Source organism: Ictidomys tridecemlineatus, chromosome X (assembly GCF_052094955.1).
Source record: "Ictidomys tridecemlineatus isolate mIctTri1 chromosome X, mIctTri1.hap1, whole genome shotgun sequence".
NCBI lineage: Eukaryota > Metazoa > Chordata > Mammalia > Rodentia > Sciuridae > Ictidomys > Ictidomys tridecemlineatus.
The window spans coordinates 74,406,008-74,433,338 of NC_135493.1; the positions used below are offsets into that span (position 1 = coordinate 74,406,008).

General features: G+C 46.2%; 1 protein-coding gene across 11 annotated transcripts; it reads right to left on the reverse strand.

Moving 5' to 3' along the window:
• Positions 1-2,145: 2,145 nt before the first annotated feature.
• On the reverse strand, positions 2,146-18,724 carry Zmym3 (zinc finger MYM-type containing 3). 11 transcript variants are annotated; one of them, XM_078034675.1, is made up of 26 exons: positions 18,646-18,724; positions 16,013-16,701; positions 15,060-15,103; positions 14,678-14,750; positions 13,926-14,220; positions 13,529-13,706; positions 13,306-13,371; positions 12,959-13,177; positions 12,520-12,670; positions 12,179-12,294; positions 11,932-12,018; positions 11,662-11,812; positions 11,249-11,421; positions 10,864-11,029; positions 9,827-9,924; positions 9,583-9,745; positions 9,193-9,308; positions 8,726-8,900; positions 8,397-8,543; positions 7,800-7,903; positions 7,315-7,483; positions 6,853-7,004; positions 6,164-6,278; positions 5,304-5,558; positions 3,731-3,848; positions 2,146-3,641 (listed from the first exon to the last, which is right to left on the reverse strand). In XM_078034675.1, the coding sequence occupies exons 2-26, from the start codon at positions 16,680-16,682 to the stop codon at positions 3,449-3,451; spliced, it is 4,194 nt and encodes a 1,397-aa protein (XP_077890801.1). In that variant the 5' UTR covers positions 16,683-16,701; positions 18,646-18,724; the 3' UTR covers positions 2,146-3,448. The 11 variants fall into 11 exon arrangements, with proteins under 11 accessions (XP_077890801.1, XP_077890802.1, XP_077890800.1 ...); XM_078034676.1 differs by lacking the exon at positions 18,646-18,724 and adding an exon at positions 18,488-18,637; XM_078034674.1 differs by lacking the exon at positions 18,646-18,724 and adding an exon at positions 18,073-18,159.
• Positions 18,725-27,331: the final 8,607 nt, after the last annotated feature.

Here is a 27,331-nt window from a genome sequence, read left to right on the forward strand (position 1 = left end):
TCAGACCCAAACTTCTTTTTTTTTTTTTTTGAGGTACTGAAAATGGAATCCAGGGCCTGTGCATTCTAGGTAAGCACTGTACCTCAGAGCCACATACCAAGTCCTTCTTTAAATTTTTTTTAGAATAATTATTTTAGTTATTTTTATGTGGTGCTAAGGATGAAGCCTAGTGCCTCACACATGCTAGGCAAGTGGTCTCTGCCACTGAGCTCCAGCTCCAGCCCATATGAACCCATTTTTTAGGAGCTTAAAAAGTTACGCTTTCGGGGCTGGGGATGTGGCTCAAGCAGTAGCGCGCTTGCCTGGCGTGCGTGCGGCCCGGGTTCGATCCCCAGCAGCACATACAAACAAAGATGTTGTGTCTGCCGAAAACTAGAAAATAAATATTAAAAAATCCTTTCTCTCTTAAAAAAAAAAAAAGAAAGTTAGGCTTTCCCATTTCCATGGCAGAGCTATGACTAGAAGCTCATATTTGAGTGGTCTTTCTGCTCTGTCATGTTGCATGGCCCACTAATTGGGTGTTATTTTTTTTTTCATACTGGAGATTCAACCCAGGGGCAATTTACTACTGAGCTACATCCCCAGTCCTTTTATTATATATATATATATATTTTTTTTATTTTGAGGCAGGTTCTCATTAAGTTGCTTAGGGCCTTGCTAAGGTGAATTTATGTTCCTCCTATCTCAGCCTCCCAAGCTGCTGGAATTACAGGTGTGCACCACTGTGCCTGGCAGAACCCCAACATTATTACCAACCTCCTTTTACCCACAACAACAAATACAAATAACAAATGAAAAAAAAACCTGCCCTGTTTTCCCATTTTGGTTAAGGGTATCTCATTCTCCCTGTCTTCAAGGCTAGAAATCTGGGCTTCATACTCAATTCTTCCCTCTCTGCCAAGGCTCACTCCCTAGCATTCATCAAATCATGTAAATTTTACTTTCAAAATGTCTGAAAAAAAGGCTTAAAATCTAAAATTTACTTTGAATCCACCTCTTCCCTATCCCCACAGTTCCTATAGAGGCCCCCAGGATCTTAGCCACACTCCTTCTACCTTTCTGTAGGCCTTCAGGCCTGCCCCCTCCATCCTTCCTATTGTTCTAGGTATCTTCTTCCTGAAGGAACAGGTCTGAACCTACCATTTCCTGGTGGGAAAATCTCAACCTTGTACTTCCTACCTTACAGCTGTGGTCTCCCAATTCCTCCTACCTTTTCTTTGAGTTCCAGATCAAATGCTACCTCCCTCAATGAACCTCACTGTAAAATTGAAATCAGTTCCTGGTCCTCTGCTCTCCCACAAAAATTTTTCCTTCATGTAGAGCTGGGCTTGTGGCTTAGTGGTAGAGCACTTACCTTGCACGTGTGAGACACTGGGTTCAATCCTCAGCACTACATAAAAACAGATAAAACAAAATAAAGATATTGTGTCCATCTACAACTAAATTTTTTAAAAAAATTTAAAAAATCATTTCCTTCATTTGTCTATGTTATGACTGTACTTGTCGGTCTCTCCTCTAGCCTCGAAGCCTACTTGGCACAAGAAACTAGTCTAATTAATCTTGGGTCTTTTCTGAAGCCTGTAATATAGGTTTTTAAACCTAGGCAATACTTAATAGATGGCTATTGAACCCATTTTTTTCTTAAGTATTTGGAAACTTTTTGTTACTAGGGATTAAACCAGGGGTGATCTACCACTGAGCTATACCCTCAACCTATTTTTTAATGTTTTTTTTAGTTGTCCATGGACCTTTATTTTATTTTTATGTGGTGCTGAGAATCGAACCCCAATGCCTCACATATGCTAGGCAACTGCTCTACCACTAAGCCACAACCCCAGCACCCCTCAATTCATTTTATTTTTGAGACAGGGTCTTGCTAAATTGCTGAGGCTGTCCTGGAACTTGCAATCCTCCTGCCTCAGCTTCCTGAGTCACTGGGACCACAGGTGTGCACCAGTGTGCCCAGAAAGTGTTTGGAAACTTATAAAAAGGAGATTCATTCAATGAAGTGGATAGAATGATTCTCAAACTGAGGTGAGACACCTGACTTCTTTATATTTTGAGAGATCTGAAGTTTCACAGCATTGCTCTTCTACATCCCTCACCCCTCCAGACACCTCTCCCTTCTCCATAAAAGGCAAAAGACAATTTTAACTCTTTATTTGAAACAAACAATTCCAGAGACAGAAGGTTAGTTGTGACAACAGCTTCTCACTACAACACAAGGGCGGGCATGGCTCACTGAAGGGACAGGCCAGGCGCCTCAGAACAATATATACAATTTAAACAGTGGCTAAACTGGTGACAGTTATAAAAACACAAAAAGGAGTCTGGGGAACAGCAAAGCCAACAGGGAAAGAGCTGGGTATCCCCTTTGCCAGACACTAATAGTTTTCTGGGCCTACAAAATCAAGATGGGGAAAAGAGAAGATGTAAGCAATAAGGGCAGGCCCCATGCCTACAACTCCTCACCAATATTGTGACCACAGACCCCATCTTGCATGACCCAGTCCCCCAAAGGCTTGGCCTGGCTCTTAAGATGTCTTGAGAGAGAACAAGAGGGGGAACCCAGCCCCATTCCAAGTCAGAAGGTAGTTTTTGCCTTGGGAGCTCTGTCCATAGAACTAAAGGGAGGCAGTTACAGAGGGGCTAAGCATGTTGACACCATGGCTCATGCCAACCTAAGATGGCAGAGAGAGACAAACACATAAACCAAGGGGACAGGAGTCTGCACAAAAGGAGTCTGCTCCCCATACTTAGAGTCATTCTCTGCCTTTGAGGAAAAGAAAGCATTTGGATCTCTTTAGATTATAGCACCATGGATTGGTGCTTGCCAGGGTAGGGCGGGGAACACAGTGGTGAGAGGGTGCCAACATCCAATTATCTCTTATGGGAGGGGAACAGTGTCTAAGCTCTGTGTTTTGGGTAAATGGTCCCCTCATTACTTTTATCATTTCTTTCACACCTTTCAGACAAGACCCTTTTGTGTGGTACTGGGGAAGAGGGAGAAGGGAATGGAGTGGGCACAGGGCAGAGAAGGTAGCTGAGTTCTTCCCTAGGTTAGACCTAGGAACAAGGGGCTTCACCAACACAGATGGGTCAGGAAACCCAAAGCCAACAGGATCACCAGAGCTATTAACACTCCACCAGAGTCTGGCCCCAGAAGAAAGGTTTTGCTCTGAAGCAAAAAGAAAATGGGCTAACTAGATTTTGCCCATCACTGGGGGTCTAGCCCCTGAGTACAGAAGACTGGAACGCAGTGGTTGTCAAGTGGTATAGAAGAAGGTAAAAGCCAGGGGTTCCTAGGAAAGGAAGAGAATGGGTGAGTAGAAAGGGGCAGTCAGGGCCCTTCAAAATGAGTAGCATTGTTTCCTGGGCCAGTCACCCTGTGAGATGTGACCACAGGACAGACATTGATATGAAAGATGGATATAGGTGGCACATAGACTCAGTCCAGGTCTTCCTCCCCAGGACGACCCAATTCCTCATATATCTCACGCACAGCCAGGATGCGATTGAGCATGCTCTCCAACATGCTGCGGTCCATAGGGATCACAGAATACCAGAGAGGTGACTCGGCAATGCAGGACCGTTCAGGTTGCAGGTAGAACACATCATTGCGAGTTCGGAGGCTTTCAGGACTACAATGGTGGGAGTGGGAGAACAGAAGATTAGTGCCAAGGCAAAGTGTATCCCTTGGGTCCACATGCCTGCAAACCCACCAACTTACCATTTTGAGAGATAGAATTCATAGAACTTCACAGGGCAGCGGAGGGGATTCATGCGGTTCTCACGTTGCTCTAAGATAGGGGCTTCATCTTCTCTCTTTCGTTTCCCAGGACCTGTGTCTATAAAGGGAAATGACTTAGACTCATTAAGAGCACATGCTCAATGAGCACCTCCCAGAACACAGCCTAGGACAAAAACAGAAAACCTCAGGAGGGGTGCTGGGGTTGTAGCTCAGTGGTAGAGTACTTGCCTAGCATGCATGAAGCTCTGGGTTCAATTCCCAGTATCACACACAACAAAAAGGGAGAAGAGAAAGAGAAAGTAAGCAAGGGAGCCAGGGAAATGGCTTAGTGGTCTACCACTAAGCGAGCAAAAGACCCTGAGTTCAATCATAGTACCATAAGGAAAAAAGAAAAGAAACAGAAAGAGAAAGAAAAAAGGGGCTAGAATGTAGCTTAGTGGTAGAGCACTTGCCTAGCATGCACAAGGCCCTGGGTTCTACCCCAGCACTGGAAAAAAAAAAGGGCAGGAAAAAGAGTCAGCCAGTCTCTTCATACCAACTAAACATCCTGTAGGGGTATTGCTCTGCAGCCCTCCCTAATTCTTGCTGTCAAAGTATCTTTTTATGATCTCCTCCAGTTGACATCTTGAAGAGGTGATCTCACAAGTTATACAAACAAACTGATTTAAAAAGACCCTGTTGCAAGGTTAGGCTTGCCTTCCAGGACATTGAAACCATGATGGCTCCAAGCCCCTGTAGATTGGAGTCCAGTAGAGGTTCAGATCTAGAGAAGGGACCTTGGGAGCTGTACTCAGGATGGGACAGAATTCCAGGGAAAAATGTGAAGGAAGATGTAGCTTCTGAATCACAGAAAGCCTGTTATTTACTCTCTAAGAGCACCTCCTCCTACTTATCCACCACACCCTCCCCCAAAAAAGGGCAAGTAAACTGCCTTAAAATGAGGAAAGGTGGGGAACAAGCAGCTGAGTGAGCTCCTGTTTATGTAACAGCTACTGCCTGTCATCTAGAAGGATTAGCTAGTTATCTTCTTTCTTTCCTTTCTTCCTTCCTTTCTGGTTCTAAGTATTGGGGCACTTGCCACTGAGCTACATCCCCAATATTTTTTTTATTTTGAAACAGAGTCTTGCTAAGTTGCCCAAGCTGATCTCAAATTTGCAATTCTCCTGCCTCTGCCACCCAAGTCACTAGGATTATAGGCATGTGCCACTGTGCCAGGCTTTTTCTTCTTCTTTTTTGCAGTAATGGGGATTGAACCTAGGGCTCACACATACTAGGCAAATGGTCCACCATTGAGCAACATCCCTACCCCTTTTTCATTTTTATTTTGAGACAGGGTCTTGCCAAGTTCCCCAGGTTGGCTTTGAACCTGAGATCCTCCTTCTGCTGAGATTACAAGTTTGCACTACTGCACCCAGCTATTCTTACCTTTTATACAAACCCAGGAATGGAAGGAGAGGAAAGTCAGCGGCAAAGGCCAGTCCAGCAAGTGTGGTGGGACATGGCAGGGAAAAGCAGAGAAGGGGCAAAAGCAAAGGAGGGGACAGTCTCATACCTCGTCCTTTCCTCTGGCGGACTGGGGCATAGTAGCGAATGCTCACCACCTTGGTGGTGCCCCGAGGAGTGGTACATTTGCGGGACTGTCGTACCACATTGGTGAAAGAGAGCTGCATGTGTTCCTCAGCTGTCTGCAGCCCAAAAAACTTAGTGTTGAAGAACATGAGGGTGTTGAGAAGGACAAAGGGCGAGTAGACCCCCAGCTGCTTGCACTCCCAAAGGTGTTCTTCCTCTACTCGGGAGAATACTGTATCTGCAATGGGCAAGGGGAGAGGCCAGGTAAGGAGAATTAACTTCCCAAACCCAACCGCTTCTTCCAACCCAAGGTCCTGGGCATGCACACTTACTGCATGCCTCTCATTTGTATATAAAACCCTGACACTTGGTTATAATACATGGTAGGTCTGGGCATATTTTATACTATTTCCACCTGCATTTGGAGCTTCTCTCATCACCCTCAAGTTGTAGGCAGGTAGATATAAAACCTCAAGTAGTCCCCACAACATCTTTCTTTCTTTCTTTCTTTACTTATCACCCAAAACCAGGCCATCTTTTATTAGTCCTATATATAATTCTTCAGACCTGAGACTTTTTATTTTTTTTTCTTTTTGAGAGGGTCTATGCTCCTCAGGCTGACCTCAAAACTCCTGGGCTCACACCTAAGTCTTGATTCTCTCTTCATGTTCAAGAGCAGGGGGTCCTGCTCCTCCAGCTCTAAACCCTGAGACAAAACAGCTACATGCTTCTGCCCTCAGATCCTTCGAGAAGAGTGGCAGGCCAGAGAGCACAGGACTCTTTGAGTGATGCATTGGAGGAAGAGAAGATAGGAGTAAGGGTTGCTACGATCCTGTCCCTTACTGTTGGGGAGAAGTGTGGGCTGCCAGGTGCTCAAAGACTTGTTGAGTTCTTGAACGAAAGTCAGGTAATAAAGATCCGTGAAAATGTTCACCATTCGGTTATTTTCCAGCAAGTACTGCAGGGAAAAAAAAAACAGACAGACATTAAGCCACACTGTAGATCCTAGTGGCAAGACAATGATGCTGTAGCCCCAGGCGTGGTGTCCTTGATAATTAGAAGAGGATGGGAAAGAGCTGCTTGGTTAGATGACCCAGAGTGTTTTCCCCCAGGTCCCTTCATCTCTGAAGTACAGAGGCTTTGCTAGAAGAGGAGGGTTTGAGATGTTCCTCAGAAGCCCAGACCCCCTTTTCAGGTAATATATGGCTGATCTTTCCCAGTGGGAGTTAAACATTACCCCCCACTTAGGTGGGAACCCTGTCCTATCCATTCCTCTCGTCTGAGAATGGGTTCAAGGATTGCAAGGGGGACCCAGAGAGCAATGAAAACTGTTTCTTGACCAATGGTCCTGGAATCGAGCTCTGATTTTACAACAATACTGACATCTTGTGTCTTATTTGTCATAGAAGGTTAAAGGCAAGATGTCTGTTTGGGATAGGAGAAAAATGTCAAGGATGGGGCTAGAAACAGTTCTAGTAAGACCCTGCCTGCTGAATTGAGTGATGAGAAGTGAGGCAGCATGTGAGGGGTACCTGCTGGATTCCAAGACATAGATAGTAGATACTGTCAGGTTCATATCGTTCACCGTTGGGTCGAGTGATTTCTCTCACAAATTGGGCTAGTCCATAGTTGAGCTCAGCAGCTGAGCAGGCAAGAATATCCTCTTTGATACGCATAGGTTTGGCTGCAGTGATACAAGGTGGAGGTAGATGGAAATAAGAAAATGCCACATTGAATATTTCACTTAGGTCCACCACCATTAACCCTTTAGTCATATGAGCTCGTGAACAAACCCACCAATTACAAAGAGCACTTAGCCTTGAACCTAGACAGCATCTCCCTTTAATCAACAACTCTTCCCCATCTTCACAAGGCAACCTTAAGCCATCACACCCTTATCACTCCTAGACATCTTGAGCTGAATCACAGGTATAGCCTCTTTCCCTATTCCCTTCTCCTATTCTCCATTCTCCCTTCCTCTCCTGGGTACTTACGGCCAAAGCGTAACTCATCACCCTTGCTGGTTTCTCCATTGGCGTATTTTGACTGTACCCAGCATTTCCAAGCATTGACACCATATGAATAATTGAGACCAGTACAACTAGGTTGGCTACTCATGGAGTCCCGGGAACAGCTTTCAGAAAGCACCAGTCGCTTTTGACCCTGGAGGGGAAGAGAAAGAAGCGTGGTAACAGTGTTAAGGCTAGGAGCACCATGGAAGCTAATCAGGACAGTATTTACCACTGGGGATGGCGGGGCTGATGTAAGAATACAGAAAGCTTCCATGGCACAGAGCTCCAAAACAGATTTAATAATCTTGTGAACTTGGAAGAACAAAGTTTGGTTTTACCTTAGTATGTCTAGTATTGGAAAAAGGAAGTTAGGAAGGTCAAAGGAAGGTTGCTGTCTTGGCTATGAGAGCAGCCCTTCCCTTTGGGCCTTCATTCTCCCTTTATAGATACAGTAGCCCCAGTCTTACCTTCCTCATGGTTCGGGGAAGGTCTTGTTCAGTAGACACATCCTCAGGCCCCACTAGGCCACAATCAAAGAGGAAGTCTACACTGGGATTAATGTCCAAAGGATCTAATAGAAGGGAAAGAAAAAAATCAATTTCTTAAGAACTCAACCCTATAGTCCTCCCACACCACCTCTGCTACTTGCCCATTTGACTCAAGATGAGCCTCTTTTTTATTTTTATTTTTTTAGTCATACACAAAAGATGAGCCTCTTATACAGCTTTTTTGGACTAGACAGAACCAGCAAAAATATGATTAAGATACAAAAGTGCCAAACACAAACATTCACAGCAGTATGAATATACTTAACAATACTGAACTGTAGAGCCTTGAAATGAAGATGATAAAATGGTAAAATCACAATTACTTTTAACTAAAGAAAAACCATAAATGTTTAAAAAATAAGACTGGAAGTCTAAAAACAGTATACCTATTTTAACCCTTCTATTTTGGATACTAGAACCTTCTGCCTTAGGGTCACAATGATCACTATTTAGGGTCCTTTCCTGATGGCATGGATGTTCTAATACTCAGTGGGAACAACCTTAAATCCTACTCACTTTTGGGGAAGTCTGCCTCTAAGTCTTGCCCAGGCTCATCTAAGACATTGGCCATCTTGACAGCCATGGCCAGGACATCATCACGGGCTGGTCCAAACAGGTCACAGTCTTCCAGAAGTCCCTCGGCGCTCTGGTTGCTCACAAGATCTGGGAGACAAAGAAGTTGGCTCAGCCACTGCATCTCCTGCCCAGCACCTTCACAGGCTTTCAGGGGCTGCTCCCAAATGCACTCCCCATTCGATTTGGCACCAAGATCATCACCCTCCACCCCCTTAAACAGACAGATTGGTAGCACCCTGTCTCTGGCATAGCCGCCATCCATAACATACCACAAAGGTCAGATGAGGCCTTGTCTAACTCCTCAGCCTCTGCAATCATTTCTGCCATAGCCAGAATGTCAGCCTCCAAGGGGTTGGAAGGGATCTTCACCTTCAGCTCCTCAATGGTCTCCACAATCTTGTCTGTGCTCTCCAAGGTAGTGGGCAAGAACATGGGCACAGGCACCTGGGGGCACAAATCCCAACTAAATGCCAAGAACCATACCAGCAGATAAGCAGGACAATGATAAAGAGTAAGGGAGGGCTGGGATTGTGGCTCAGCAGTAGAGCGCTCGCCTAGAACGTGAGAGGCCCTGGGTTCGGTCCTCAGCACCACATAAAAACAAATAAACAAAATAAAAGTATTGTGTCCAACTACAACTAAAAAATAAATTAAAAAAAAAAGATTAAGGGAAAGGGATGGTCTCAATCCTGGAAGGGTAAAGGAGGACCTAGCTAGAAAGGGCAGGAAAACTTACTGGGATAGGCATCGAGAAAGGCACTGGGACTTTCTGGCAGTACAGATGCATAGGCACTGGCACAAAGATGGGCACTGGGATGGGCAGCACAATCACCTGCGGCTTCCACTCTTCTGCTGACAAAAAAGGGATCTTCTCAGAGTCCTGGCTAAATGGGTCACAATGGACCAAGGACCTTATATTAGCCCATCACCCCCAAAAGCTCTAACATGTATTCAATGTCACAAAACTGCTCTTGAACCAAAGGCTGAGAGACAACTCTGATTCTAGGACAACCTTATGTATGATCTTTTGACCACCCAAGAAATGTCCTAAATCAGCTTGTGGGCATAGGTCTGGTAGCCTAGGACTCTGAAATATAGCCTGTGGCATCTAGGTACCCTGGCTCACCTGTTTGACTCCCTTTGGACTTCATCTCCACCTTGCAGGAAACTCCACGGTTCTGCATTAGCGGCTTGCACATGGCAGCTTTGTTTTTGCGGGGTGTTGCTGGGGGGGGTGGGGGTGGAGGAGGGGTGGGAGCAGTTGGAGCTGATCGGGTCTTTGCAGGGATCTGTGGAGACAAGAACATTAGTGCCACCAACTACGGTACCCTCCTTTAGAGATTATCCTCCCCCTTGGCTTTTGCCCTGACCTTGCCCAAATTCCCATTTTCCTCTGGGGTCCTCACTGTGTTGCTGTTCTCCACTTTGGTTTGAGAGGGTGTCTGGGGCTTTGACTCAGAAGACTGACCTGTAGATCAGAAAAAAAAAAAGAATGCTCTCATTGGAGGAACTAGCTCTCATTTTCCTTACCCCTGCTCCAGGAGAGTTTCATTAAGAGGCATATCAAATAGAAATGGGAAGTCTAGGATTTCCCCTGCTTGCCAACCCAGGTCTAGTCTTCTCTGGGCCCTGGCAATGGCAGCCAACAAGATTCATTGCTCCTAGCTACTAAGAAGAAGACACTGTATTTTCCCCAAAACCCTACAGTTTGAGATCTTCCATTTAGATGGCCTTCAGGAGTTTGGTATCCATGGAGTGGCAGAAGGAACAAGGTAACATTCTAAAAATAGTATCAGTTTTTGGTTAAATGCAGAGCTTGCAGGGCATGGTGGTGCATGCCTGTAATCCCAGTAGCTCAGGAGGCAGAGGCAGGATGACCGCAAGTTCAAGGCCAGCCTCAGCAATTTAGTGAGGCTGTAAGCACTTTAGCAACATCTTGTCTCAAAATAAATAAATAAATAAATAAATAAATAAATAGATAGATAGATAGATAGATAGATAGATAGATAAATAAATAAAAGGGTTGGGGATGTAGATCAATGGTAAAGTGCCCCTGGGTTTAATCATCAGTACCAAAACAAACAAACAAAGAAATAAATGCAGAGCTTATGCTGATACTTCCTTCTCTCTGAAAACTAACCACAACCTCCACATGCCCTATCCTACCTAGGTAGGTACCCACTCTTTAAAATATATAACCCTTATAAAAAAATGAGTAGATTGTCACTCCAAGAAGATTTAAACAAGACTCCCCCTGGTACCTGGAGGGTCTGGAGGCTAAAAAGCATAGTAATTGTAGTTCTGGCCACGGATGAGGTGAATACAACACAGGAAGAAGGAAGGGCTGGGCCTAAGATTAGAAGAGCCCACGCCAATTCTAACAGTGTGCCCCCTGCCCGGGACTCACTGTTCAGGAGGCTCTCAGGCCCACTTTGGGTATCCAAGTTGGGTTGGTTCTGCTGGCTGTAGAAGCGCAGCAGACACTGTTGGTTGCAGAAATGACGGATCTGCCCACGCCAGTGGATGGTCTCCAGCAGCTTCCCCTGGCGCTTACAGGCATGGCATCGGGCAGCCTGAGGGCGTTGACAGGATGGTCAGACCTGCTTTTCTAAAATGTGCTGGGCCCTCTCCCCTGGGATAAGCCCTGCTCCTCCCCTTGGAGACTGGACCACCTTGGAGACTGGAGACTGGCTCCCTTCCCTGGAGATCTAGCTTCGCTCTGATGTTAGTACTACAGTCCATGACCCCTGCTCTCTTCTCCCCCTCCTTTCTGACATGCTGATCCTCCTTACCTTGCAGTACCATAGCAGGTACTTGCTTTTACAGTCCTCACTGCAGAAGTCCCAGGTGCTGCCATCCAGTTGCTCAGTGACTCCACGCTGGCAGGTCTGGGAGCAGTAAGTACAAGTGATGCAGCACAAACCCAGCTTCTTAGTGAAGTCCTGTTTGTACAGCAGCACACAACCTGGGAAGAGGGGAAGAACAAAGAGTCCAGAGATACAGAGATAAGGCACAGGCATGAGAACCAACCTTTTCAAGGTGCTACACCCCAAACCTCTTCTAAACAACCTCTTGTGCCCAAAGCCTTAAAATAGATAAGGTAGAGCAACCTGAGCAGAAGGCTCTGCCTGACAACTTTGTAAGCTTTGCTCCTTTTTCTGTCATTTTCCATGGCCGTGGCTCTGTCCATTCTTCACTTACTTACCTTCACTGCAGAAGCTCTTTTCTACTCCACTGAATCGGAGTTTCTCATGCAGAAGTTTCTCCTGCCGGCAGTGCTCGCACTGGGACACCACACCCCGAAGCCGCTTGAAGTCCTCACAGCAATCACGGCAGCAGAACTGGAATACCTGCTCCTGAGGTGAGGGCACAAGGCAGGGAGGGCACAATTGTGACAACTGAACTTGGCAGGAGCCCAGCAGAAGTACCCCTTCAGACGTGTGGCAAAATGTGGGTGGGGGTGGGAGGGTCTTACCTGCCAGTCCAAGACCTCAGGCTTGCCACTGAAGAGGCTGTGGCAGTAGTGACAGCTCAGGTGAATGCCCCCCTCAGGGCTTGTGCGCTGGAGGGAAGGAAGACAAGTAAGGGAGGGGCAAGATGTGTGTGGTGCTGGTCGGGAGGGGAGTCAGGCTTGTTCTTCTCTGCCCAGGCCTACCTACCCCAATTTTCCTACCCTCTCTCTGTTGCCACACCCTTTATCCCTGGTCTAGGGTCTGGAGTACCTGGAACTTGGTCCAGCAGCTGGGGCTGCAGAACTGGTAGACTGTGCGGTCAACCTTGTTGTAGTAACAGGGGTCAGAGAGGCTGCGGCGGCAGAAGCTGCAGGGTCGGGGAGGGCCTGGGGCATAGAGAGAAAGAGAGAAAAAGAAAGAGACAGAGAGAGTGTGTGAGAGATAGAAAGAGCACACAGGAGGTGTAAGGCAGTGCAAAGACGGAACAGAAAATCCATGGGAAGATGTGGTTGGGGCTGAGGTTGGGCAGCAGGGATTACTTTAGAAGAGGGGAGTATGGGAGGTAGAAGGAAGGCCAGCAGGGGTCTCAGAGAAGAGGGCTTTGCACCTACCAGTGAGCCCTGCCTGCTTCACTTTGTAAGAAGTGGTACAGCACAGGGAACAGAACAAGCTGGTCTTGCCATTACGATCCACATGTGATAGCATCTCAAAGTTCTTACACAGGGTCTTGCACCAGACACATGGGTACACACGTGTGTTTTTCTGTGAGGATGGGGAAGGAGAGGCTGAGGCTGGATTTGTCCCTTCGCTTTTATTTTTTAAATTTTTAAACATGGATATTTCAGGCATACAAAAAAGTATAGATGATGATATAACAAAGACCTGTGTGTCCACCAGCCAGCTTCAAAAATAAAACATAACAGATACAATTGAAACCCCCTTTATTTGTTTTATTTGTCCCAGCCCTCGACCCATCAGGCACCTTTATTTATCACCCAAGGACCACACCCCCTTCCACAGCCCTCTAATGCACTACTCCCTCGGCCCCACCTTCTTGTATGCCCCCAAGCACGTTGTGTTGCAGAACCGCTTTTGCTGGCCCTCGTGGAAGAGAAGCTCGGGGCCAGGGCTCCCGGTCTTGGTGTAGATATAAGCCCCGCACTGGTCACAACAGTTGGTTTTCAGTCCCTTGTTGGCTCGGAATTTGGAGAAGCAAGAATCGCTGCAGAGCCGATGCACCACGCTGCCATTGCTGACCTCGTGCAGGACCTGCCACATACACACACACACACACCCTGAGCAGAGTTCTGGCTACTACCGCCCACCCCAATATAAGGATAGCCTCCCACCTCACCCTAGACCTTCACAGCAGACAGTGGGCCCAGAGACCCCCCAACCTGTGCATCAGGCTGCCGACTTGATGGTGAGGTCCTGGGAAGCAAGGCCGGCCAGCTGCATACATCCTGGAATAGCTCTATCCTTGAATATGCTCCCTCATGATGGCTGCCTTTCCTCCCCACTCCCCTTTTCCACAGGGTCTGGCCCCCAAAGCCCCAGAATTGAAGGGGCAGGTCAGGGATGGCCAGACTCTGCAAATCAGCCCCCACTGAGTATCCTCACCTCTCCAGTCTTCTGGCATATGCTGCAGCGAGTGGCATCTGCAGGATCCCCAGATTGGGGAATTGGGCGCTGCTGCTGGGCCTCATACAGGGAGAGACAGACAGATGTGCAGAACTCATGGAAAGAACCTCCTGAACCAGTCTGCGCCACGACCGAATCCCTGGTGTTCCAGATCTCCCTAGAGGTGGGAACAGATTTGAAAATTCACTCAGGATCACCCTCATTTTAGCAGCTTTCTACTCATCTGGGATTTTTGACCAGGGCAAAATGTTGTCTGACCCTCTCCCTAAAATTGCTGTCTTCCAGGGCCATTCTGCTTGGTTCTTGCCAATCTCTGTCTGATCCCACTACTTCTGCCTCGTCCCTCCCCCCACCACACCTTAGGACCCTCACGCACTTCTTGCAGAAGGTACAGGTCTTTTTGCCCGAGGGTTTCTTAGAGAAAGTGGTGAGACAAGATGAAGAGCAGAAGAGCTGAGGCAGCCCTTTGCGCTGATAGGCTGTCTGCCCCTTCTGCAGTGGTGTCCGGCAATGTGCACAAGTCATCTTAGTGCCCACAGAAGAGCGCCCAGCCCTCTGTGACACACTTGAGCGTAGGGACATGCGAGGAGAGCGCCGGGGCCGGAATGGCACAAAGTCCTCATCATTGGGGTCATCAACCATGGCATCAGAATCCTCATCTGACACTGGAACTGAGGAAGTGGGAAGGGAAGGGAGCAGTGAGAAAAGGCTACCAGACCAGGTCTTTAGCCATCTGATGAGACCAAGTTAGTTCAATCCTGATCCCAGGACCCCAGCGGTTTTGGCCATTACACCCTATTTCCCATTCCTTTGGTAGCTTAAGCTCCTGGTGTCTGTCATTCTCGGTTATTTGGTAATCTTCCAGAGAGGGGAAGGGAGGGGCTCCAGGAGAGAAGATTGGGGACAGGGATGGCATAGCTGAAACAAGAAACTCTCCATTCTCACTGCTCTTGTTTTCAATCTCCCCCACTGCCCCTGGTTCCCATGCCAACCCATAGCAGAGACAGGCACTTCACACTCTGCATGGTGAGGGACTACAGGAGCTAGAAGATCGATGCCCTGCCATATCCCACCTTCCACTCTTCACACCCAGAATCCCCAGGTCACGCTTCCTCAAATCCTACTCACTGCTCTCAGTGGAATCCACAACCTCAGGTTTTGGAGGCTCTGCTCTCCTAACGCGCTCGCTTCTCTTCTGTACCTTGGAAACATGGGAGGGAGGAAAACTGACACCAGAGCCAGGCTAATAGGAGTACAGGGTTTAGTGGGGGGGCAATACAAGGGAGGGGGAAGGGAGAGTAGGGACCCTTGGCCCATCCCTTAAGAGGAGGGGAGAAAAGGAGGCAGGACTTTCTTCTTAAGAAGCAGTAGACACAAGAGCTCCCTCCCTCCTCCTAACTCTCCTTATACACACTCTCCACTGAACAACATCTGGGAGGGAAAATGAAGGGTCTGTCCTTCCCAGAGCTATAGGGGGAACCAGACTCCTTCCAATCCCCTCCCCCCTCACCCTCTCAGGCGGCTTCTCACTCGCCTTCCCAGTCAGGCCATCTCCTGCAAAGGAAGCAGAAAGCAGCCTAAATCTTGAGCCTGCCCTCACCACCCCCTCCCTGGCCCAACCCCCACCTCCATTCCTGGGGAAGAACTTATTCAAAACTGAAAGGGAAAACTCAAGAGTGCCTGTGGCTTCTTGGGGCCCCTCTCAGGGTTACCTCAGGCTCTGTACTAAGCGGGGGGTGGGGGGTGGGGGGTTTTGCAGCTATTCTCCATTAAAAATATAACCTACCCCTTCCCATCAGCTCTCTGTCTCAATCATGGGGAGGCAATATAGGTAACATACCTTTCATAGAGAATTTATATTTTACCAACAAAACCAAACCCAAAACTACCCAAAGGGAACAAGAGGAAAATAAAACATCAACGTATGGGCAGGTTCCCCTAGACTTGGGTAGTTATATAAGTCCTAAGACCCTGGTCACAGCTTGGAGGACACCATTAGGCAAAGCAAAGGAGAAACTAGAGCCTTTCAGGTCTAGGCTATCCTTCCCCTATTAGAGATGCGATCCTAGACCTTACATTTCTACCATTCCCCTCAAATCCTATGCTGTTGGGGGCTCCAGAAGCTGTTGTCCTCCCCCAAATCCTGAAGGAAGAACCAGGCACCAATAACCTACTGGGATAAGAAAAAGGGAATCTCTCCTACAAAACCCATTTCTTGCATCCCACTCTATGAAACCACCCCACTTCTCTGACACAGCCCCTATGCCTCCCCCAACCCCTATTTTCTATAATCTTCTTCATCAGAAACCCCCTCCCTCCCAAATCCCAACTCCTTACCCACACATATCCCTAGACTTATCTCTTCACTCTCCTCCTCCTCTTCCTCCCCCCTACTTCCCAAAGTACCTAGCCACCCTCCTTGCCCCTCCCAGCCCTGATTCTCCAGATGATTAGGCAACCTACCTGGCAAGGAAGGATGTGCAGGGGGGCTAGAGCCCCCAGGTTTGGTCTGAGAACTGTTGATTCCATCCCCCAGAGTCTCTCCCACTGAAGGGCTAGGGGGGGCATTTGGGCTCTGTGGTTGCCCTTGGGGAAGCTCCTCCTCTTGCCCAGGGGAGCCCCTTCTCCTGGTAGCTACGGAGGTTGTCTCTTCCTCTTCAATATGGGGGGGTTGCAGGGTTATTGGAGAATCTGGAGCCAAAGGCTCTAGCAGCCCCTCTGGTGAAGAGGGATTTGCCCCAGCCCCTGGATCAGGTGGCACCACCTCAGGGGTTTGGCCCCCTGGTCCAGGCTCTAGGGTCTGATCCCCTGAATCCCAAGCAAGGGTCCCCTCAGGACCATGGTCCACCTCTGGGGGGGAGGGAGCTTTATAGAGCAGCCCTCCAAGCCCCAGCAGCTCAGTGGCTCCATCCAAGACTACTCCAGGGTCTTTTTCCAGGCCAGCAGGGGTATCAAGCAGGTCCAGGGCTCCCGAGGATGGAGAAGGGCCAGGGGGTGCCCATCCTCGAGTTGGGGCAGTCTGGGATTCCAGCAGATCCTCTCCAAATTCCATGTCTACTGGAAGGTCTCCAGCCAGGGGCTTCTCTGGCAGGGTCAATGGGTCAAATGGACTGGGGAAATCACTGGGGTCCATGAGGATGGCTGGATATGGGCTGCAGATTAGGAGTAGAAGAGGGCAGTAGAGATGGTCTTAGCCAGAATTCCTTCTCCTATAGGCTCTGGGACACACCCCATCATCCACTTGGATTTCTCACGAACAGTCCCCCCCCCCAACCAACTAGCATTTCTACAGGCTTTAGTCCTAATGACCACTCCCCCCCACCACATACAGCGCCCTCTGTGGGGAGTGGCACTCCCCGCCCTGGCCCTGAGCCCACACTCGCCAGGCAGTTGGTCGTTACCCGCCCGACCCCCACCCTGCAACTCCCAGTTCCCCTCCCCCCTTACCTTTCACCCCCCCCAAGTCGGGCTGAACGCCCCCTCAGAGTCTCTCATAGCCCCACCACCAAGAAGCCTTTCCCGCCCCCATGGCCTCAGTTTCTATTCCCTCCTCACTCTCTCAGTGCCCCCCAGTTCAGTCGTTACCCATCCTGTCTGGCCCCACCCCCCCTCCCCGCGTAGCCCAGTCCTCCCTCAGCCCTTCCCCCGCCCCCACAAACTGCCCTTCCTAATCATTTCCCCCTTAGTTACCTTTCAGGGTAGCCCACTTCTTCAGCCCCGTCCCCCTTTCCCACAGCTCCCCCAGTTCTCCCTTCTCCTGTTGCCCACCCCCCCACCTCAGGCATTTACAGGAAGACATTTTGGAGCTACGATCTCTCCTCAGACCCCCTTCCCGGCTATTGCGAGATCCCGCCTGCAGATTCGGTTCGGCTTGATCAGGCCCGACCCCTACCTGCGGCAGGGTTAGTGTAACGGCTACAAGCCTAGAACTGCAGACAGCGACGGCCCCGCGCTCCTTCTCCACCTCCCTCCCTAGCAGCCGGGACAGGGGTCGCGGCCCCTTTAAATGGCAGCGCCGCTCGCAGCGCCCAGCGCTCTGCACCAGGCGGGCGGGCGGCGCCAACAGCCAACCCCATTGGCTGGCTCGAGGAGGGGGCTCGCGAGACAGCGCCGGCCCCCGGCGCGAGACTCCCAGCCCAGTGGCCGCCTGGAAATTACGGAGTGGAGCATAGTCACCGGAGATGGAGCTTGAGCCCCCGCCCGGGGCCCCGTTAGTTGAGAAGGAAAAGATAGCCTCTGGAGCTCTGAAGCCCGCCCCCGGGGAAGGCGGTGCCCCCTTTCCACCATGGGGCCTAGTACACTAAAACCACAAAAAACACCGATCTACGCACCTGCTTCCCTTACCTGGCTCAAGAGTCTGGCCCCCGTCACACCCGTGCCCGCCCTACCTCCTGGAGCCCACTCTACCCGTGATCCCCTCCTCTCATTCAAATGGTTCCCGGTCCCCTCCCCCTCCCCGTGTCTCTCTTCGCTTCCCACTCGTGTTCAACCCCCCGGCGTCCGCCCCCCTCAGCAGTCCCTACCTACGCCATGCAGCAGGCGCCTGCCAAGATTACCCTCCCCCCATCCCCACCTCTCCGGGGCCCGCCCCCTGGGCGACTGTTGGGGTAATGAGTGACAGCAGAGGATGGGGGGGGCAGGGACCCAGCCCTCACGTGCCCCTCCTCCCCTTGTCTGCAGCCTAGGGCCCCCCTAACCAGTCGGAGAGTCATAGTTATGGGGTGTCTTAAGCTTGCTCTCCAGCCACCCAGGGCTGGTTAATGGGTCTGGCTCTGTGACAACGCCTATGCAGTAACCGTTACTGTCTGACGACCCCCAAACCAGGTCGTGTAAAGCCATCCCCCACTCCCTCAATGGTCTTGGGGTAAGTTCTGGGATCTCCTCCCTGAGTCTTCCTGCAGGAGCTCCCTGCATTATCTCTAGAGTAGTTTTCCTCACCAGGGCAGATAGCTCTGCTCGCTCTCGCTCTCGCTCTCGCTCTCTCCCTTCCTTCCTTCTTTCCTCTCTCTCTCTCCCTCTCTCCCGTCCTTGTCTGTCTGTCTCTCTTCTCGTTCTCTCACTCACTCTCTCTTGCTTTCCCTCTTTCCCTCTCTCACCCTGTCTCTTTTTGTCTCGGTCTCTGTCTCTGCCTCTCAGACGCACGAGCACGCACGCGCGCAAACACACTCAAGCTCCCCCGCCTGGATAGTCCTTAGCATGTGGGTGTGGCTGAGGTGAAGGCTAGAGAAGTGGGGAAAGGGTAGGGACCACTAGCATTAGGCCTACTGGCTTAAAAAAAAATATATGTGCGGGAATCCATTCTCAGTCTTTATTGTAGTTAGAATACTTTACAACCCACCTCCTCACGTTATCACGCCTGCCCTAAGGGCTGCACAGCATTTAGTAGCTGAGATACTAGAGGCTCAGGTGGGAAAGGAGTTCCTTTGGAATACAGTGTCCATTCTAGGCTTCTGTGCCTTTAGCCTTTCTTCCTTTTCAGGCTAAGCCTTTTCTGGCCTTGTAATCCTTTGGAGTTTACCCTCCCTTTCTCAGTCGCTTTCCCAGTAGCCTTATCCTTCCCTACCTCCCCCATGGCCTTGAGGTTATCTTGCTTTCTCCTATGTAGAGATAAATGCTAGAGTTCTTCTCCCCACGCTGGGTTTAGGTTTCCTAAATTCAGCTTTCTCTGTATCTTAACTGCTATCCTGTGTACCCACCTCCCACCTTCTGCTTATTTCTATCCTTGTACTGCCCCTTTGCATTTTCTGCTTGTTACATCTCAGTTGGGCCACGGAGTTCTACTGTATTGCCTGCCCTCCTCAACACATGCTTGGACAATTGGTCACTCTGGTTGTTGAATGCCTGGTCATTAGCTTTCAAGTTGGGAGACAACCTAAGTGAAGGTGGGAAATGGTATATTATTAATGCTAGAGGCAGTATGGTAGCTTAAGACCAGATTTCTAATCTCAACTCTTCCTACTTTTCAGCCAGGTGACTTTGGACAAGTCACTCTTCTAGTTACAGGGTCTTAGTTTTCACATCTTTAAAAGAGAAAAGGGGGGGGAGCATAATGCATGTCTGCAATCTCAGCTATTCCAGAGGCCAAGGTGGGAGCATTGAGAGGCTAGCCTGAGCACTTTAGGGAGTCCCTGTCTCAAAATATGAAATAAATAAGGACTGAGGAATAGCTCAGTGGTAGAGTGCTTGCCTAGTATGCTTAATGCCCTGAGTTCAATAGTAGCACCCCCAAAATAAAAATAAAACAGATAAGGAAATAATCTAAATATCTAATAATAGGGGATTGGTTAAATCAATTTTGGTTATGTCCATACAATGAATGTAGTCACTAACAATCACATTAAGGAAATGAATAACAAGGAATGCAGGGTTTTAGAGTAGTGAAACTACTTCCCAGGATACTAGAATAGTGGATACATATTTGTACACATTATCAAACACATGTAATATACAATACCAGGAGCAAACCCTAAGGTTAATCACAGATGTTAGCAATGATGTATCAATAATAATTCACAGATTGTAACAAATGTTCCACTCTTGTGCAGAGAGGGAGGTGCCCAAGTATAGATAAGAGCATATATGGCAACTTTGTGAACTTTCTACCCAATTTAGCAATGAATCTAAAAGTACTCTAAAATAAATAAAAATAAAGTCTATTGTGCTAGGGGCCTAGCTCAGTGATAGAGCACCTGCTTAGCACGTATAAGGCCCTGGATTTGATCCAGAGCACCAATAAGTAAATAAATAAATGTCTATTAAAATAAAAATTAAGAATTGGGAGTGATGGATAATGCCTGTAATCCCAGCTACTCAGGAGGCTGAGGCAGAAGGATTTCAAGTTCAAAATTAGCCCTAGCGATGCAGCAAAACCCTATCACTTTGGGCTGGGAATGTAGCTCAGTGGTAAAATGACTTTGGGTTCAATCCTAGGTGCCAATAATAATAATAATAATAATAATAAGAAGAAGAAGAAGAAGAAGAAGAAGAAGAAAACAAAATGCTCCAAAATAATAGATTTGGGGGGGGAGGGTACTGGGGATTGAACTCAGGGGCACTCAACCACTGAACCACATCCCCAGCCCTATTTTGTATTGTATTTAGAGACAGGATCTCACTGAGTTGCTTAGCTGAGGCTGGCTTTGAACTGGCGATTCTCCTATCTCGGCCTCCCCAGCTGCTGGGATTACAGGAATGTGCACCAGCTCTAATATGAGAGATTAAAAAAAAAAAAGGAGTTAAAGGGGGACTGGGGTTGTGGCTCAGTGGTAGAGTGCTCGCCTAGCACATGTGAGGTCCTGGGTTTGATCCTCAGCACCACATAAAAATAAATAAACAAAATAAAGATATTGTGTCCAACTGCAACTAAAAAATAAATACTAAAAAAAAAAGAGTTAAAGGGGCTGGGGTTAGCTCAGAGTTAGAGTGCTTGCCTAGCATGTGTGAGGCACTAGGTTCAATCATCAGCACCACATACAAATAAATAAATAAAGATATTATGTCCCTCTACAACTAAAAATTTTGTGTGTGATAGTCAGGATTGAACCCCAGACCTAGCACATAGTAAATATTCTACCATTTAGCTATATCTTCAGCCTTTGTATGTGTCTGTGTGTGTACTAGGGATAGATTCAGGGGCTCATGCATGCCAAGCAAGTGCTTTACAACTTAGCCACATCTCCAAACCAAGATAAATACTTTTATTTTTTGGTGTTGGGGATTAAACCCAGGGCCTTGAGTGTGCCAGGTATACTACCACTGAGCTAGACTCCCAACCCTCTGTCCTTTGGGAGTTTTATTTTGAGGCAGAATCTCAATAAATTGCCCTGGCTGGCCTTTAACTTGTGATTCTCCAGCCTCAGCCTCCCAAGTAGCTAGGATTACAGACTTGTGCCAACAGGCCCAGAAATACTGGCACACTTAGAAAAAGCTTGGCTTTTTCAGTCAGACAAGGATCTGCCAGATGTAGTGGTGCAAGCCTGTAATCCCAGCTAACTGGGAGGTTAAGACAGGAAGATTCAAATTCAAAGCCAGCCTGGGCAATTTAGAAGAGCATCTATCTCAAAAATAAAAAGGATTGAGGATGTAGCTCATTGTAGAGTGCAGCTGGGTTCAATCCCCAGTACTGAAAAAAAAAGATAAGGATGGATTCAAATCATGATTTTGCCATGATTTGGATGTAGGACAACTCTGAACCTCAGCATCCAAAATGTAAAATTGAGATAATACCTCACAAGGATGTTACTAAGATTAAATGAAGCTGGGCTCAGGTGGCACTTGCCTGTAATCCCATGACTCAGAAGGCTGAGGCAGAAGGATCTCAAGTTCAAGGCCAGCCTCAGTAGTTGAACAAGACCCTCAGCAATTTAGGGAGACACTGTTTCAGTCTCAAAATAGAAAATAACAAGGACTGGGGCTGTAGCTCAGTGGTAAGTGCCCCTGGGTTCAATCCCCAGTACTGAAAAAAAATTCAATGAGGGGGCTGTGGGCATAGCTCAGTGGTAGAGCATTTGTCTAGCATTTGTGAGGCCCTGAGATTGATCTCCAGCAACACATACATACATACACACACAAAGAAGAAGAAGGAGAAGGAGAAGAAGGAAGGAAGGAAGAAAGAAAGAAGAAAGAAAAAAGAAAAAAATTAAATGATTAAATGTGATAATGAGATATACACCTGCCACACCTGCCTGACATACCAGGTACTCAATAGATCCTGGTTACTATTATCACTGTAAGAGAAATACATCTGTTTCACATTCATGATCTAGAACTTTTCAACCTGGAGCCTTCAAATCATTAATATTTTTTTTGACTAAGCTAAGATTGCCCACAGTTGATAAGTTTGAGTATATACACAGATGAAAAATTCTAACATAGAATGGACTGATACTTGAGGGGAAGAGTGTGGCCCTGCAATTCTATGCTCACTTTCAGTCTTGTTAATAATACTTGTTATTCACCATTTATAAATCACTCCTAAAGTGCTATAAGCAATATAAGATACGTAAAAACACAGTCCTTGTGTTCATGTGGACCCTTTCATTTAAATATTTATTAACTGTGTGTGTCCTTTTTATTTTTGAGATGGGATCTTGCTAAATTGCTGAGAGTCTTGCAGAGTTGCTGAGACTAGCCTCGAACTTGTGATCCTTCTGCCTCAGTTTCCTGAGTTGCTGAGATTACAGGCATGCACCTGGCAAGGACTCTTCCATTTTAATTACACATTTTTTTGAATTACAAAAATATAAATATTCAATATAAACATTTTGGAAAGCACATCAAGTCTGAAGAAAGCAATAATTACTTATACCCTACTATCTAGAGATAACTGCTGCTCTGTTTTGATTTGTTTTATTTTTTGTGCTGGGGACTGATCCAGGGCTTTGTATATGCTAAGTACTCAGTCTTCCACTGAACTACACCCCAAATTCTACTGCTTTTTATGGGGGGAGGGGGTACTGAGGATTGAACTCAGGGCTACTCAACCACTGAGCCACATCCCCAGCCCTATTTTGTATTTTATTTAGAGAGAGGGTCTCACTGAGATGCTTAGCACCTCACCCTTGCTGAGGCTGGCTTTGAACTTGTGATCCTCCTGCATCAGCCTCCTGGGCCACTGGGATTACAGGCATGTGCCACTGCACCTGGTTCTTCTGCCATTTATTGTATGTATGTATGTATGTTTTTAGTTGCAGTTTGACACAATACCTTTATTTTATGTATTCATTTTTATGTGGTGCTGAGGATTGAACCCAGGGCCTCACATGTGCTAGGTGCGCCCTCTACCACTGAGCCACAACCCCTGCACCTCTACTGTTCTTTTTGATGTATATTATGCCAGTCTTTTTTTTTCAATGCTTGCATATTTTTTTACAAAATTGGAATTATCTTGTACAATATGTTCTACAACATACTTGTAATGGGTGTGTATTATCTTATTAGCTGTATGTACCACACTTTATTTAGAGAATTATTACTGGATGTCAAATATGCATTTATTTATTTCAGTACTGAGGATTAAACACAGAAGTGCTTTACCACTCATCTACATCCCCAACCCTTTTTATTTATTTATTTTTTCTTAAAATTTTGCAACAGGTTCTCACCAAGTTGTACAAGCTTACCTCAAACTTGCAGTTCTCTTACTTTGACCTCCCAAGTCACTGGGATTACAAACCTTTATTAACTTTTTTTCATGACAAGCAAGGTTACATTCAAAGATTTCCATGGATATCAACAGGGACTCTGTAGAACCACAACTAAACAGATATCTGAATAGTTACTTCTGGAAGAAGCACAAAGGTGCAGACTTGGGCTGTTGTCTGAGTAGGGCAAGGTTCCTTCTGAAGAACTGCCTCTGGAACTATGTGGATTTTCTTTTAAAATTCTCTCTCTCTCTCTCTCTCTCTGTGTGTGTGTGTATAAAGTTTTATTTATTTATTTATTTATTTATTTATTTATTTATTTTTATGTAGTGCTGAGGATTGAACCCAATGCCTTACACATGCAAGGCAAGTGCTCAACCACTGAGCTACAACCCCAACCCAACTACATGGATTTTTATTTAGTAAATAAAGTAAAATAAAAATAAAAATTTTGTAGTGTTCTATTGTATCCTAGAATGAAGAAAAGAAAAAATGTGTTTAGGAAGAAATTGGGAAAATTCTAGATTGTGAGCTTCTCAATAACAGAGACCCAATCATATTTATCTCTATCTCTGGCACCCAGTAATATCCTTGGTAGATAATAAACGTTTAGTGGGTGAACTGATGAATGAGTGAATAAGGGAGGGAGAGAAAAGCCCAGATGAGCTCAAGTTATAGGACTATTTCTTTCATTCTTTTTTTTTTTATTTGGTACTGGGTATTGAACCCAGAGGTGCTGTACTACTGAGCTATATTATGCCCAGCACTTTTTATTTTGAGGGAGAGGATCTCCCTAAGTTGCTTATGGCCTTGCTAAGTTGCTGAAGCTGGCCTTGAACTTGTGATCCTTCTGCCTCAGTCTCCCAAGTCACTGGGATTACAGGCATGCACCACTATGGCCAACAAATTGTAGGAATATTTCTATAATATGAGGCTTAATGAGGAAAGAGATAGGAATGGAACAAGTCACTGGGCCTGGCGGTACACACCAGTCTTGGCAACTCAGAGAGACCTTCAGCAATTTAACAAGAAAGACTCTGTCTCAAAATAGAAAATAAAAAGGATTGAGATGTAGCCCAGTGGTAAAAAGTCCAATTCAATACTCAGTACCCTCTCCCCCCCAAAAAAAGAAGGGAACAAAGGCAGGCAAAGATAAGGAATCTGCATCTTCTCTTTAAAAGAAACAAGCTAAAAGGTAGCTATTCTTCCATGTCATCAGTTAGTCCAATGGTAACGGTCAAACATAAAAATGTGATTATGACTACACTCCAATCTAACATTTACTCTGTCCTGTTTAAACGTCTCTTACAACTTTGGAGGCAATATGTCCTAGATGGCTTCACACACCCTAGAGACTATGTGGGTCCCAAGGTCTATACAGGGTTTTCTGCTTTGGCACTATCCTTTGGGAAAACTTAGGTTAATATTGTTTCTTAAACTGGAGCTATAGCTCAGGGGGAGAGCACTGAGAGCATTATATATAGCTGTCTGGGCAAATTATTGAGACCTTGTCTCTAAATAAAAAACTAAAAAATTTACCCTGTGGATATAGCTCAGTGGAAGAGCACCCCTGGGTTTAATCCCCAGTACCAAGATAAAGAAAAAGAAACCATTAAACCATTTAGTTCTCTCTCTCTCTCTCTCTCTCTCTCTCTCTCTCTCTCTCTCTCTCTCTCTCTCACACACACACACACACACACACACACACACACACACACCTTTCTTTTCCCCTAGTCTTAAGCAATCATCATTCTACTTTCTGTCTCCATAGAATTACCTAGTTGGGATATTTCCTATAAATGGAATTATATAATATATAATCAGTTTCTTTCATTTAGCATAATGTTTTCAGGGGTCTACTGATTATAGAATGTATCAGTACTTCATTCACTTTTATGGCTGTGTAATATTTTATTGTATAGATATACCTTATTTTCTTTTTTAATTTTAATTTGTTATATATGACAACAGAATGCATTACAATTCATATTACACATATAGAGCACAATTTTTCATATTTCTGGTTGTCCACAAAGTAGAGTCACATCCTTCGTGTCTTCATACATGTACTTAGGGTAATGATGACCATCGCATTCCACTATCTTTCCTACCTCTATGCCCCCTCCCTTCTTCTCTTCCCCTTTGCCCTATCTAGAGTTCATTTAATCCTCCTATCCCCCACCCCCCTCAGCATATTATGAATCAGCATCCTTAAATTGGAGACATCATTCAGCATTTGGTTTTTTGGATAGGCTAACTTCACTTAGCATTATATTCTCTAATTCCATCCATTTACCTGCAAATGCCACGATTTTATTCTCTTTTAATGCTGAATAATATTCCAATGTGTATATATACCACATTTTCTTTATCCATTCATCTACTGAAGGGCATCTAGATTGGTTCCACAGTTTAGCTATTGTGAATTGTGCTGCTATAAACATTGAAGTTAACTACTTATTTTCTTTACCCATTCATCAATTATGCATTTTGAGTTGTTTCCACCTTTGGGGTATTATGAATAATGCTGCTGTAAACATTCATGTACAAGTTTTTGTGTGAACATACATTTTCAATCATCTTGGGCAGATAACTAGAAGTATGAATGCTGAATCAGGGCTGAGAATTTTGCTCAGTAGTAGAATGCTTGCCTAGCATACATATGGCTCTGGGTTCAATCTCCAACACCTCTACACACACACACACACACACACACACACTAAGAAGAAGGAAAAAAAAAGAAATTCTGGGTCACATGGTAACCGTTTATTCATCTTTATTTTGGTGCTGGGATTTTTTTTTTTTTTTTTTTTTTTAGAAAAAGGAAAAAGAAGTTTTATTGCTTTGTTTTTTTGAAAAGAAAAAAAATGTTTCTAAAGGGCTGTGAGCCAAATGTGGGCTATGCCTGCAATCCCAAAGGAGAAACACAGGGGACTCCTGTTCTAGAGTCTGTCTAGTGCTGGCGATTGAACTGAGGTCACTGTATATGGTAGGTGCAAGATCTACTACTGAGCTACACTCCCAGCCCTGGTAATTCTGCTTAATGATTTGATTAACTGTCAGAGTGTAGCTGCACCATTTTACATTTCTACCAGCAAGGTTACAATTTCTTCGCATCCTCATCAACACTTGTTATTATCTGACTTTGATTTTAGCCATCCTAGTGGATGTGAAGTGTAGGATTAATTTGCACTTCCCTGATAAAGATATCAAGCATCTCTTCATGTGCTTTGAGCCTCTTGGATATCTTCTTCAGAGAAATATGTACTTAAGTTCTTTGTCTTTTTTTTTTTTTTCTTTTGTACCTGGGATTGAATCTAGGGGCACTAAAGCAGTGAGCCATATCCCCAACCCTTATTACTTTTTATTTTGAGACAGGGCCTAGCTAAGTTGTGTAGGGCCTTACTAAATTGCCAAGTCTGGCTTTGAACTTGTGATCCTCCTGCCTCAGCCTTCCTAGCCACTGGAATTACATGCATGCACCACCCTCCCAGCTCCTATTTTTTTTTTTTTGGCATGCTGGGATTTGAACTCAGAACTCATCATATGGTAGGCAAGTGCTCTACTGCTAAGCTACATCCTCAGGCCTCCTTTGTCCATTTTTAAATTATTTGTCTTTTTATTATTGAGCTGTAAGAGT

What these genes read in the sequence shown, in the direction of transcription:
- Zmym3 (XM_078034675.1), bottom strand. Translation starts at nt 16,682, where the DNA reads ATGGACCCCAGTGATTTCCCCAGTCCATTTGACCCATTGACCCTGCCA. An exon ending in GGCCTCATCTGACCTTTGTG is followed by an intron (nt 8,544 to 8,725) that starts GTATGTTATGGA and finishes TTTGTCTCCCAG; the next exon opens with ATCTTGTGAGCAACCAGAGC. An exon ending in CCGCCAGAGGAAAGGACGAG is followed by an intron (nt 3,849 to 5,303) that starts GTATGAGACTGT and finishes TTCCCTTTATAG; the next exon opens with ACACAGGTCCTGGGAAACGA.